Consider the following 14,893-nt stretch of genomic DNA (forward strand, 5'->3'; position numbering starts at 1 on the left):
GTCAACCTCTCATAACAACCTCATCCCAGCACAGAGACAACCTCTCATAACAACCTCATCCCAGCACAGAGACAACCTCTCATAACAACCTCATCCCAGCACAGAGACAACCTCTCATAACAACCTCAGCCCAGCACAGAGACAACCTCTCATAACAACCTCAGCCCAGCACAGAGACAACCTCTCATAACAACCTCAGCCCAGCACAGAGACAACCTCTCATAACAACCTCATCCCAGCACAGAGACAACCTTTCATAACAACCTCATCCCAGCACAGAGTCAACCTTTCATAACAACCTCATCCCAGCACAGAGACAACCTCTCATAACAACCTCATCCCAGCACAGAGTCAACCTCTCATAGCAACCTCATCCCAGCCTAGAGACAACCTCTCATAACAACCTCATCCCAACAGTCAACCTCTCATAACAACCTCATCCCAGCACAGAGACAACCTCTCATAACAACCTCATCCCAGCACAGAGTCAACCTCTCATAACAACCTCAGCCCAGCACAGAGACAACCTCTCATAACAACCTCATCCCAGCACAGAGTCAACCTCTCATAGCAACCTCATCCCAGCACAGAGTCAACCTCTCATAGCAACCTCATCCCAGCACAGAGTCAACCTCTCATAGCAACCTCATCCCAGCCTAGAGACAACCTCTCATAACAACCTCATCCCAGCACAGAGTCAACCTCTCATAACAACCTCATCCCAGCACAGAGACAACCTCTCATAACAACCTCATCCCAGCAGAGACAACCTCTCATAACAACCTCATCCCAGCACAAAGACAACCTCTCATAACAACCTCAGCCCAGCACAGAGTCAACCTCTCATAACAACCTCAGCCCAGCACAGAGACAACCTCTCATAACAACCTCATCCCAGCACAGAGTCAACCTCTCATAACAGGCTGAGTTAGTGCCTCTAACACTCTCAGTGATTTACACCCGAGGAGAGGGAGAGAGAGTGTTTTAGAGAGCCTGACCTTCCAGATGAAGATGGAGGGGAAGGCTCAACACTAGCGATATGGGGCCCAGGCAGGACTTTCTGCTAACTGCTGCTTTAAGGAGACAGAGAGGAGATATCTGAAGGAATTGCTACATTAACTACAGTACACTGTAAGGAGAATCGAGCCGCTCTCATGATTAAAGCAGGCTCTTAACCACAACAGCTGCACTGCAAATCCCTCTGCTTCTTCTTTTGGCTTTGTTCCACAGCCAATAGCTCGGGGTCATTTGCAGTTCAGCACCGGGCTGTAATACTGTATTGATAATAATGCACACAGCCTGTTCAAAGTATGTGTGTGTGTGTGTGTATATATATATATATACACACACACACAAACAAACACACACACACACACACACACACACACACACACACACACACACACACACACACACACACACACACACGTATATATATATATACACACACACACACACACACACACACACACACACACACACACATACACATATATACACACATACTGTATACACACACACACACACACACACACAGTACTATACTGTCTCTGTCCCGTTCTCTCTGTGCAGGACTTATTTGTCTCTCTGTCCCGTTGTCTCTGTGCAGGGCGGAGGGATCTGCAGAGAAGGAGAAGAACGGACATCTGAACCCTGCCTTTCACCTCAAGGTAGTCGGGCCCATCAACAAAGCCAGCAGCCACAAGGGGGTGAGTGAAGAGAGTATGTGTGGGGGGAGGGGGGATGATGTGCCACTTGTCCTCTTTTCCCTACTTATACTGCCACCACTTATATAGCCTCAACCAAGTTCAAGTTCAAGTTTATTCATATGTCCCAGAAGGGCACTTTGGGTTGCAGCAGAGCAAAAAACAAAACAGTCATAAAATCACACAAGACTCGAAATAAAACATGAAAACAAAGTGCAGACACAAATAGACCATAAAACTATAAAAACCATAAAAGACCATAAAACCATAAAAACAAAATGGAGACACAATAGACCACGACATAGGAAGGACATAGGAAGACCACGACCAGGAAGGACATCACTCATGACATCATCACTGATGACATCCTATCCGTTCCTGACTGAATGAACGAATGCATGACTCACCCCAAAAAGCCTTCTCTTGACCATGCACACGCTGTGCATGTGGTAAAATGTTGGGAACCCTTGACATCATCAGTGGGTATGACATGCCACAGACAGAGAGACAGACATACAGACATGGATGCATGACATCACTGATGATGTCATAATGCTGTGATGTCATAATATCATAACGTTTATGTTTTTTATTATGTCACTCGGTGAGCAGTGTCATTAGTGAGCGCTCTATCACTGCACGAAAAGTTGGATTTCCGCCCCCTTAGATCGCCACATACCTCCACATACCTCTCTAATTCCTGGCAGTTCACGCCAGTGCAAAGCCGGTGGTGTTCCGTTTGTGTCCTCCACTGATCGCCTGACGGATGTAGTGAGTGATGATGTCACCGATGACGTCATCACCAATGAAATCACTCCCTGATGACACCATCACCAATTACATCACCGATGATGTCACAATTTCTCGAGTGACATCATTGAGCACCGGTGACATCACCAAGTCTATGCATAAGTGATAGTGTCAGTGTTTTTATAACATGCAGTTAGCACAGCCACTCGCCACGCAGCTGACCCCTAAGATCAAAAACAAGCTGGATAAAAGTGAGATGACGACGCTAGGCCTAGCCCCCACCACCAGTCATGGCGGCTCTGACCGTCCCATCGGTGTGGACAGAGCAGGTGCAGCGGATGGGCTTGTGGCAGGGGCAGGGGGAGGGGGAGGGGATGCATCAGGGTTTGTAGAGCCACAGCAGACACGCGCCGCTCTGGAGCACCTGCGGAAGAAGATCCTAAAGGTCACCGAGCAGATCCGCGTGGAGCACGAGGCCCGCGATGACAACGTCGTAGAGCACGGGAAGTTAGACGACAACACGGACAAACAGCAGGCCTCGCGCATCAAGCAGCTGTTTGGAAAGAAGAATCAGAAGTCCGCGCAGACCATCGCCCACTTGCACAAGAAACTAGAGCACTATCACAAGAAGCAAAAGGAGTTGGGACAGACTGGGCCGGGCCGGCAGCCCAGGTTTGGGTTTGGTTTTGGCGGCGGAGTCGTGGTCTCCAAGCCGAAGGAGTTCGCCAGTCTTATCCGCAACAAATTGTGCACTGCAGATAACATTGCTCACCTGAAAAACACACCAGAGGACGGAGTAGGAGGGCACTCTGAAGACACACCCCACGCCCTGAGCGCCACACTGGCCTCCTACCCCAAGTATGGCAACGACGAAGAAGGCTCCAGTGCCACGTCTTCTGACGCCACGTCCGGCTCCACTGTGAGCAGCAATTCGGGCATGGCCGGGGGACGAGGGGGGATGTCGGGGCCGACGATGGCGATCCCCAGCCTAGATGGGCAGCACCACATGCACAGCTCCTGGGACACTCTGGTGGAGGGCCTGCACAAGATCAATGCCAGCCAGGTGCACATGGAGGACGCCATCGAGGACATGAAGAGCCAGCTGCAGAGCGACTACGCCTATGTGACCCAGTGCCTGCAAGAAGAGAGACATCGGTATGAGCGACTTGAAGAGAAGCTGAATAACTTAACAGAGCACCAGAGTGAGATGAGCAACCTCAAACAGGAAGTGGCCATCATGGAGAGGAAAGTGGCCTACCAGTCGGACGAGAGAGCCAGAGACATGCAGGAGGTGGAGTCGTGGCTGACCAAGCTGGGGCAGCTGCAGCAGGTGGTTCGGCTGGAGGGAGTGGAGAACGCCAACGGACGATCTCTGCAGGGCAAACTCAACGTCATCCTGGCGCTCATGGCTGTGCTGCTGGTCTTCGTCTCCACCTCCACCAATGTCATCACCGCGCTCATGAAGACCCCAGCCCAGGTCTGGGACTTCCTGGAGCAGTGGCTGCTGCCCAGCTGAACGGAACGGAGCCACCCTGCTGACGTGAGGGACCGGTGCAAGTAGAGAATCGGCCAGCTGCTCTGTTCTCAGGCCATGTCCACACGGAGACGACTTTAGGTGTATCCGCTAAAGTTTTTTGTCATATAGCCGTTTCGTCCAGATGGAACCGCGTTCTGGGACTATACGTTCTGGCCGTATACGCTAATTTTTCAAAACGGGTCCCAGAGTGATTAAATCTGAAGACGCCACCCTTGCATTTCCGTGTTTACAACCCATACGCATCTTTCCTGAAACGATGACGCCATAGCCCCACCTCTCTCCACCAGCAACAATAACAATCATGGCAGTAACGTTCGTGCTACAGCAGTGGGGATCTTGCAGCAAAATATAATGCTCCTCTATTACCACCGTCAGCAACAAGTGGACACGGAGAACAGCGTGTAGCCTACAACATCCTCAGGGCTCCACACAGCTGACTCTACCCATCCACCCCTCCCCTCCCTTCATCGGATATTTCCCAGAAGGCTTAGCGGCGGCTACATTTTTACAATAACACAAACAAAATCAGGCTTAACGTGTTAGATAGAAATTATATTTATTTTTAATACAACATGCAATTCTGGAATATTTTAATATTGGACAAAATGAAATTAAATGAAATCTAAACCCTGAGTGTAACCAACATACTCTCTTGCCCTATATATAGCCCTCGTAAATACAACGTGAATAGGGAAGTGAGAGGTTTGAGGAACACGCGGTTGCACTGTGATGTCTGTGATATCCGCTCGTGTCCACTCCAACAAGACTAGCTTACTTGACGCGACTTTTTCCAATAAAAACACATTTATGCCATGAGTTTATATAATGTATATTTATGTTGCATCATTTAGCCTGTGCTGTGATGTGCAGGAGCGGCCAATACGCTGGGATGTGTTTGCAACATGTCTAAAGATCATGGTAGTGGATGATATCAGGAATGTCACCGATAGTTAACGTTCTATATTGTAGGCTACAGGGAGACCATCAGCCCTGCTGAACAGCTCTGCATTTGCCTGTATACTGTAGGTTTAATCATTTTATTCATCGACATGGCAAACCTCCCCGCAAAGCCAAGGGTTTAAGCTGCTGCTACAGTGAGATACACATTATAGACTGTGCGCCCCTAGAGGTTGTATGCCATTATTGACGAGATTGTCTTTCTCTGTTATTCTACAGCGGTTTCAGTGGTTTCATGTGGATACACACATTTCTTGAAACGTTTCCATGTTTATGGAAAACTTTTCTGAAACGAAAAAAAAAAAGATAGCTTCCGTCTCCGTGTGGACATGGCCTCAGTCACCTCACCACCACAAAGGATTCAGAAATAGAAAGAGCCAATGCACTTTTTCTAGACTAGAGTAATGAGAATAAGGTGAATGGGAATGAGGTGTTTCCACTGAAAAACAACAGAAATGTTCTGCCTGCCAAACCCCAATCCATCGTTGTTGAGCTACCATTGATTGCATCTTTGGTACGTCTTTCTAATAATTTATGATACATGATGAGGACTACTAGAGCAAATTATGCCACGAAGCATGCCGAATTTGCGTGCTCGTCTCGGGTTTATTTCTCATGCTTTGCCATCTAAATGACATCACTCACTGATGACATAACATGCCCAAGTTTCACTGGTCCTACTTATAGCCTCTGCAGGGAAAGAGTACTGATTATTATGTATATGACACTTGGATAGAATGGATGGATAGAATTGGTGATGTCAGAAGTGATGTCACTCAAGCACTCGTTGATATTGTCATCAGTGATGCCACTCGAGCAATTACAATCTTACAACAAGAATAGTGCTGCGTTGTGAGCATGCTCAGTTGAAGGATTGTTATAGTGAGATTTCTGTCAAATGTTTGCTGTAAACTTCATGTCTATAGTATAATTGGGTGAATAAATGAACGTTGAGTATCCTCATGGCGTGTCCTCGTACATTTTCCTTTGACTAACTGCCATTATGTTGTCAGAAATACAGTGCAAATATGTTATCTCAGTTCAATGACATTCCCATTCATTTTGTTTCCAGTGCACCCTGTTCTCAGTTAACAGTAGCCTATGTAAAATGTGCACCAATGCTATGTCTGAACCACTATAAACAGCATATCATTTGAATAAATGCTCTTATACATTAACAAAAATCATAACATGACATCATAACATTATGATATAACATGACATAACACTGAAGACGTCATGCACACATGCGTGTCTGTCTGTCATCAGTGATGTCATAAATCATCCCCACTGATGATGTCATAGACATTGTGACATCATCAGTGATGTTGCCGCAGGTTCAGATTTGGTTGGCTTGAGTAAAAAAAAAAAATGTAATAGTCAATTCTATTCGTGGTAGGAGGAAACCGTTTCTGTTTGGAAAGAAGTGAAGGAAAGGAAGGAGAAAGGAGAGAGGGTGGGATGAATGAAGAAAGCAAGGAATGACTATTATTACCAACTGTTTCCCGTTTGTTTTTTCTGTTTTTCTGCTCTCCATTTGGAACCCCAGCTCTCTCACACCAGCAAAGAGGTGCTCCCACTCAGACCGGGCCCGGCACCCAACGGCACCCAGCCGGTCAACATTGTGCGTCCGCTGAGGCCCGTGCCGTCGCCCCACGGTGCCTCAAGAGAGCTGAAGGTGGTCCGCCCGCCGCTGCCGGCCGCCAAGCCTCCGGCCGGCCCACCCGCATCGCCCTCCATCCCACAGAGACTCACCCCGCCCAAGAAGCCCCTGCCGCTCAACCCCACACGCTCTCCGCTGGTAAGGGTCTCACTCTCACGCTGTTAGGTCAAGATATCAACCTAAGTATTTATATTGAGAGACTCGCTCAGGCAACGCCGACGCTCCCTGGTACAGCCTTATGGCACAAGTGAATCGCATTGGCATTCAACAAACATGATAACAAGTTGCTAAAAACACATAATCTGCATTGAGTGCCCGCTATTAACCTCACGCATATTAATTAATCACTCCCGCATTAAATAATTGAAGAGCCTCAACTCACGGCCAGCATCGATTTCCTCAAGTCCAAAGTGCTGCAAAGAAAACAGGTCTTTTTTATGGGGCTTTACTGGGTTTTTATTCTGTAATAATGCAACCAATCTGCAGCAGTTGATCACCATTAGTGACTTCTGTGACACTATAGTGTGGGAAATTAATTTAAAGTTGAATCCTATAAAGCTAAATCAATCCCGAATACAGGAAGCTAGGCATTTTTACTTTCAAAATAAAAGCAGTAATTTACGACTGGGTCAATGAAAACAGAACTGTCGACTCACTACGGGTTAAAATGGACTTTTATTTGTATGTGTTCTGTGTATTTCGCATCAGACACAGAAAAACATTGCAACGTCCATCAATAAAGCTATTGGTTTATTTAATTGCCATTATTGTGAAGGTTTTAACCAGAAGTTTCCGTGTTATTCTGGTTCACTTGACGCTGCTCTGAGTTTTTTGCGGGTTCAGTCTGCACGTAAATCGTTATCACAAATGCTGTGTATAAACGTGAAATCAAAGGCGAGAATGCAGCAACAGTTTGCCATTTTATGCAGAGACCGTTTCCATCTAAACATGGCCTCAATGTGAGCACCATGTAGAGTGCTGGCCATACAATATTGTCACTCTGGATACAAATGGTGAAAATGTGTCAATGTAAAGTAATGGAAAATGCTAACTACTGTATACAACATAAACCATCAGTGAAAACTGCCGGACTCTCTGTCCAACTCTGCAGATTTATTTCAGATGCTTTTGCATGGAGAAAATAATAAATGAAAGAGACATGTTTTTATCTTATTGCTTTCCTATTGATTCCTCCTCCAAAACCACTCTCATCTCTGCTTATCTGTCAAGTGTCAAATGCCTTTTAGATTGGATAAGGTTTTCAATCTGATGTTGCATTTTTTTTCCTTGTTTGTGCCAAATATATTTTGTGTTAGTTTAGTTTGTGACTTTGGTCTCAGAGGCGTGCTGCAGTGGTCATGTTTAGTCTTAATACCCGAATGTGACGCCGGGTTGACACCTAACGCTAGCTGGAGGGATTCCAGAGACAACCTGGATGCAGACCAATGCAGACCAGATGGACGGTGGGTACAGTGGGTACAATACCCGGACGCCCCCTCATATAGCTACTTCATCCAGAATATGTCTGATAATTGCAAATGGCGCTGGTGTTGTCAGTCCTTGCCTGGTCTTTTGCTCGTGGAAGGAAGGAAGAGGCTCAAGGGGCTTTCCCGAAGGCGCGTCATTGTGAAAATATCCGTGTATTCAGATGAAGTTGGAAAATGAGCAGAACATTTTGTGTGTGCCCTCTCTTCTCTCACACTGCTTTGCGACCTCCTGACCAGCCAATCAGAGTGATTTCTCTCACCGACTGCCCTACGCTGATTCAACATGTTGAATCAACCGAATAAGCGGACGACCAGAGCCAACGGTGCGAGACCAGTGGGCAAGCTCTGCCCCTTTCCCAGGAAGATGCGGAAGTCTTTGTTTGAGCTGTAATTCCTCGAATGGCCACTTGAGGCAGGGCTCAGAAGTCCTGTCATTTCTGTTAAAATGCCCCACTTTGTAACAGTAATTAAGCATCTCTCCAGTTAGGGCCGAAAACACGGTTTTGGTCTATATAGCTAATTTCACCTTTTCATGACAACTGTAGGGGGGTCATTTTTTATATAACTCACCCGATAGAAAAGGGGGTGATTGACAGATCCCCTGTCCAGTGATCGCGCAGCTTGCCGATCACAGACCAATAGCAGGCGGAGCTGCGGCTCTGGGAAAACCCCCGTCTCACGTGAGCTGCGGAAGGACTCAACCCTCCCACTCTGCTGACGAAAAATCAAGATGGTAACGGCCAACAAATCAACTCCAACATGACCAACATGAATGGAATAGCTTTGTCCATATTTTTTTTAGGTCAGTGTGCGAGACACACCGCAAATACTAGAGCGACATATGCTCACCGACAGCGCAGACACGGCCGACGCCCAATCATGGTTCTCACTGACTTTCTGTAACGGGATTGACTTTTCCTCCCGGCCATAATGTGCAGATAAACTCATACAGATCCATTAGATCTTATTTACACCCCGACTTTCTAAAACTTCTTCATCTTTAATTCAAAAGTTGTTCCTGATCACTGGGGCAGGTAAGATAATGGGACATTTATAAATTGCTCCCGTGTCTCTCTTTATCAGTGGGCAAACAACGAAATGTTACCCGGGTCCATCCTGACAGCACAACCTTTTTTTTTTTTTTTTTTTTTTAATATTTTATTTTCATATTTTAAATTTTTATAGAACACAAACAAGACAAAACAGACAAACAGGCTCAGACACAGAGGAAAGAAAGAAAAAACAAAACAAAACAAAACAATATAATCAACATTACAAAGTGGTGCCGCCAGCTACCTAAGGTGCTTATGTTCTTGTAAACGGTATACTCGGGATTCCACCCAAGGGGTCCATGGGAAGCCAGCCGGGCGAGTCACCCGTCACCCCTAGCCTCGTTAAGGTAGACCAAAAACGGGTCCCAGATAGTCACAAACTTTCTAATTGTATTGGTTCTCAGGAACCTAAGTCTCTCCATGCGTATAACAGAGGTCATGTCCGTCAACCACAATTGGAAAGAGGGTGGAGAGGGAGATTTCCATTCCTTCAGAATTTGTTTTTTGGCAACAGTTGTCCCCAGTGTCAGAGATTGTTGCACAGCTGTAGGAAAATTCAGAGAGGACTCTGAGCAGCCGAAGATGGCGAGTTCTGCCTCCGGCTGAAGGGCCACCCCGTAGGCCTTAGAGTACCAGTCAAATATTCTGGCCCAGAATCCCGTCAGTGAAGGGCAGAACCAGAAGGCATGAGACAGTGTGCCCTCCGACACTTGACACCTTTCACACAGTGGTGAGATAGTAGGATAAATCTTGTGTAATTTCTGCTTAGAGTAGTGGAGACGGTGAGCGACTTTAAATTGAATCAGCTGATGTCTGCTATTAACTGAGCAGAGTTGTACAACCGACAGGCTCCTTTCCCATATAATGGCAGATAATTCAGTACCAAGTTCTTCCTGCCATGCCTCTCTAATCCTCTCAGTAGAGGCCATGGTACAATCATCAAATAGACACACAAATCTAGAGATGAGGTGCTTGGAGTGAGGAGGGCTCAGCAAAACATCAAAAAGAGCATGTTCATTTGGGAGCGCTTCAAAGGCCTGAATCTTGGATCTAACATAGTTTCTGATTTGTAGGAATCTGAGCCAGTCCGTGCCTGGCAACTCAAACTTCCCCTTCAGTAAACTGACAGCACAACCTTTAACGGGCTTTTTAATTGGTACTCAGTAGGTAAAGTGCATTATTTGATAAAATGGTAATGAGTGGTAAGCACTTTCCCTCACCAACTGAATGTTTGTTTTTGGAGTCAATATGCGAGTCAATATGGCAGCCTCAATTGTGAGTTGTCCCTGCAAGTCCTTGGTAGAATAAGAGCTAAGGAAAGATAGAGGGGATTTTTATAGGCTGATGTGAGAGTTTTCTGATGATATCAGACGGAATCATCAGTCCCCCTCCTCGGTGCTGATTGGTTATTCATTGATGGCAGACCAGAAGCAGTCAAAGCGGCTACATCTTCTGGAGTGGTCTGGGCAGCCAGGCAAAGGGTTTTCAGTCTATGACATAGACAGTGGTTCCCAAACTGGGGTAGGCGTACCCCTAGTGGTACCTGGAGATACTACAGGGGGTGCTTGAGAGAAAAGGGAAAATTTGACAAATCAGAATCAGAATGTACACATACAAGGAATTCGACTCGGGTAAAAATGTAAGAATAAAACATGATAATAAATGAAACGTTCAAATAAATCTACTCGGGAGGCACCAATTGCAACTCTTTCACTCTATTTCTTATTTTGTAATGTTATATTCTTCCAAAGGCGAGTTATCATTCATTCATTGCATCATACTGTATGCTATAGCTTTCTCTCTTGGAGTTTTCTAAGCAGACTCTATGGCATAGGATGAGAAGTGGTTCTCACTGGAGTGGGAAGGCTCAGCAATGCATCCAGTTGCATTTTAATGTCCTATAATCAATTGTCCTCCCATGTCTGTGTGTGTGTGTTTAGCTGGTGTCGGAGCTGCAGCCCAGACCCTCCCCCTTCGCTCCCCAGAGGCCGCTGCCCCTCAGCCCGGCCAGAGGGGCCCTGCCTACGGTGAGCCCTGCCCGGCCCCCGCTCTCCAAACCCTCCACGGGCCTGCTGGTCCCCCCGCTCTCCAAACCCTCCACGGGCCGCCTGCTGGTCATGATGCCTCCAGCCACCGGACTCAAACCTGTGGGCAAAGTCTCAGCCATCGCCCCTCTCAGAGCACTCAGGTTGGCCAACATGTGCAGAGACAAGCATGCACAGACACAATGTACTCTCAAATACTTGGGTAGGGTTCTTCTAGCTAGGGTACTCTAGGGCAGTGGTCCCCGACCACCGGGCCGTGGACCGGTACCGGGCCACAACGCATTTGGTACAGGGCCGCGAGCCCGGTCCAATTTCTTTCTTTTTTTTTCTTTTTTTTACAAACTTTTTTTACAAACTACAAACATAAATAAACGTCAACTTGAAACTATGTTTCAACTACCACACAGCCTATAATAGTATAGCCTATGTTTATTAAAAAAAATAAAAAAAATAAAAATTATTATTAGTATTCAAATTGACAACCGGTCCGCGACTTATTTCCCCATCTATCTACCGGTCCTTGGCACAAAAAAGGTTGGGAACCCCTGCTCTAGGGCATTGGTTCCCAAACTGTGGTCCACCTGGTGGTCCGCCAGAGAATTGCCAAAAAAAAAAATTACAAACAGTTTTTACATACACATTAACCCTGAGCAGTTGCCGGATTGGGCCGATTTTTGGAAATATCGCGATATTTGGGAAACATCACAATTTTGAACATTTACTTTCAGAGGCTGCAGCAGGCTCAGTTTTAAAGCCAGAGTGAAGTTTCTGGTATCATATTAAACTAGAAAACTTAAGGAATCGATTTGTACCAACCATGTCATGCTAGCTTGTCAGGAAGGTAGCTAAATAACACTACAAAGTTAGGCTAAATTTTGGCGAGGGAAAAAAACTTTTTCAAAGGGGTCCTCTTTTTCACAGCCTAATGTTGGCAGGTGTGTGTGTGTGAGTGTCTGTGTGTGTGTGTCCATTTTGAACCAGCTAGTAGCCTTACATTATTATTATATTATTAGCCTTATATATATTGTTATTTGTTATTCGTATATGCAGTGGAAGTGGTCCCTGGGAAATTTGGTTTGGTACATAGTGGTACTTGCTCAGAAAAGTTTGGGAACCCCTGCTCTAGGGTATTGAAATCATAGCTTTTTCTATGCGTTTTGGCCTCCTGTCCACACGCATGTTTTAGGTCACTGAAAATGGACGTTTTGGATATTTTAAAAAGTCAGATCAGGTGAGTATTCCGGTAATATTCCGGTACTCCCCAACCCTGGAGGTGGACCACAATGGACTTGATTGAACCACATCTGATTCGAAATAAAAAGTGCCAATATCAGCATGTGGAAACTACTCTCACTTCTGTTTTCTCGTTTTTGTCCTTCCCTTTTCACAGACCGGTCCCGGGAGCCAAACCAAACACAGCCTCGCCGCCGTTACCAAAATGACCTTGTCGCCGCCCCCACCCACCCACACCCCCTCCCCTCCCCTCCGCGGAGGCAGCGGCTGACAGCCTATTTGCACTAAAGAGACCTTGTGGGGGAAGGCCGGCCAATGAGAGAGCTGTCCCGCGAGAGGGACGGGGGACCGGGAACACGGTTGAAAAGCAGAGACACAACAGCGGAGAGACTCTGGGACTCTGGAACAGTTCGCTTCTTTAAAATGAAACCTAGCCCCCAGCCCCCCCAATCCCCTCCCTTCCTTTCCTAACATGATCGTCCAATCCCCTCCCCCCACCCCAGTGCGCTACCATTAACCACAATGACGCGGTTTTGCACGGAGGCCTTCTGCAAACTGAGACAAGCGTTATCGCTGGGGGCACGGCCACATTTGCCAAAACGTTTTTTTTTTTTTTTTTTTTTTTCCTATTAAGGTTTTTGTCAATCTTGTTTACACACTCTGGGGTGAATTCACTCAAGGATTGTGTGGCTTTTGCGGACACTGCTTTCTGCAGCCAAGCAAAGACCAATAGACTGCGTTATCTTTCACTGAGCTGTGTGTGAATTTCTGAAATACAATATACACGGGGAAACAGAGGCACAGCCATTCCGCATATTAATTAGTGCAGGCACATTGGCACATTGCCAAACGTGCTTGCGCAACAAAAGGGCACAAATAACTGAGCAATCAAATGATCAAATAAGGAACTGTTAGGTATTTAAAGGAAAATATGACCGGCTCTTTCGATCATCGTGAATTTACCGCATGAATCCTTTTAATGTGTTTTTTATGCGTCGCTCAGCTCACGTTTCCTCCAGCGTATAACAGTGTTTCCCACAGGTGGGTCACAGGAGATTTTATTTAGGTTGCCAAATACATTTACAGAATTTCTTCCAGTCTTTTAATTAAAATGTCTATATTGTTTTATTGATGAGAAAAAGGAAAAAAATTAGACTCCACCTAAATGTATTTATTTGGCCTAATTTATAAAGTATTTGATTGTTTGTTTGTTTTGTTTTTAATTGGTGCCCAGAAAAAAGTTTGGTTACCACTGGCCACTGTATATAGTGTTAAATCATAGGACATACTTACTTTACTTACTTTATTGTTTATTTAGACAGGACAGTGCACATTAACTCATTGAGTGCCAGCCACTTTTGGAGAACGGACGCTCCCAGTGCCAGAGTTTCAGAGCGTTTTCAGTGATTTCTCGAGGCCCACAGAATATTGTGTGATATTACTATGTAAACACTGAACACACACAAAGAACGATGAGACTCTATTCTATCATCTGCAAAAAAAAGTTTATTGATCCCATTTTCCGTTCTTTAGTTATGAGCCGGAGAAGATAGCTTGATTCATCCAAAAACAGTAATTTTTTCCTAGAAGCTGAGATAATTGGCCTTTTGTGAAATTAAACATTTCAAGCACATCACTGACTCTGAAGCTAATCTTTTCTAATGTAGTCACACCTCAAAAATAATTTCCTTCAATAAAACAGTTTAGGCCAGGGAATTTTGTTTGGCAGAATAATATTTTTAGCTACAAGCAGCAGCGCTGGCCCCTGCGTGCACTGCTGGTTGCAGCTTCTTGCTGGTCTTGATTTGCTGCTGGTGGGCATCGGATATTCTGGCTTGCGTTTGTCAATCCTGTCCTGCTGCCTGGGTCTGTCTGGCCGTTGCGTGCTGCTCTGCGTGCCCCCCCCCCCCCCCCCCGCCCCGCCTCGCCTCGCCTGCACACCTCCTGTCTGTGGTGGCTCTCTGCTGAGTTTGCTGTGCGCACAGTGAAGGGTGCGCAACATCCCGTTTTTTTACAGCGTTCCGCGTGTGTTTGTCACCGGCAACGATGCTTCCAGTTGAGAATAATAACAACTCCACGGTGTGGATGTGCGGATGTGCTGTCGCAACCGACACGGAGCGGCTCAATTGTGGGAGCAGATTGGCTGCTGCAGGCACAGCTGCAGTAACGTGCTTCAGCATATCGATGCATACGGATGCGATGCGATTTCCGTTTCCATAACGACTTCTTCTTTGTTTTTTCCTTGCCTTTCTGTTATGTGGAGAGCACTGTCGCCACCTAAGGGTTCTGTAAAATAGGTTATAGACCTCCAATAGCTACTATAGTTGTACAGGAGCTGCGGAAGGCTTTGATCGACGTCCCACCGTCAAAAAACGCATTGGACGTCGAAGGACGTCCGTGGCACTCTACGTCACTATTTAATTGGACGTCGAAGGACGTCCATGGCACTCAATGAGTTAATAG

The 14,893-nt window shown here is 46.1% G+C and overlaps 1 protein-coding gene and 1 pseudogene across 2 annotated transcripts in view; both read left to right on the forward strand.

Moving 5' to 3' along the window:
• adam19a (ADAM metallopeptidase domain 19a) overlaps positions 1 to 12,639 on the forward strand; it is a gene marked incomplete at both ends in the record, with an annotated part of 148,134 nt that extends 135,495 nt beyond the window's left edge. Inside the window, 4 exons of the mRNA XM_083640268.1 lie at positions 1,610 to 1,709; positions 6,500 to 6,751; positions 11,093 to 11,340; positions 12,588 to 12,639. Coding sequence (XP_083496394.1) covers positions 1,610 to 1,709; positions 6,500 to 6,751; positions 11,093 to 11,340; positions 12,588 to 12,639 — 652 coding nt within the window. The remainder of the gene's footprint in view (positions 1 to 1,609; positions 1,710 to 6,499; positions 6,752 to 11,092; positions 11,341 to 12,587) is intronic.
• On the forward strand, positions 2,644 to 3,972 carry LOC310780250 (transmembrane and coiled-coil domains protein 2 pseudogene; annotated as a pseudogene). Its single transcript has one exon. The product of its transcript is annotated as a transmembrane and coiled-coil domains protein 2 pseudogene (transcript).
• Positions 12,640 to 14,893: the final 2,254 nt, after the last annotated feature.

Source organism: Poromitra crassiceps, assembly GCF_964638095.1.
Source record: "Poromitra crassiceps genome assembly, chromosome: 7".
Taxonomy (NCBI): domain Eukaryota; kingdom Metazoa; phylum Chordata; class Actinopteri; order Beryciformes; family Melamphaidae; genus Poromitra; species Poromitra crassiceps.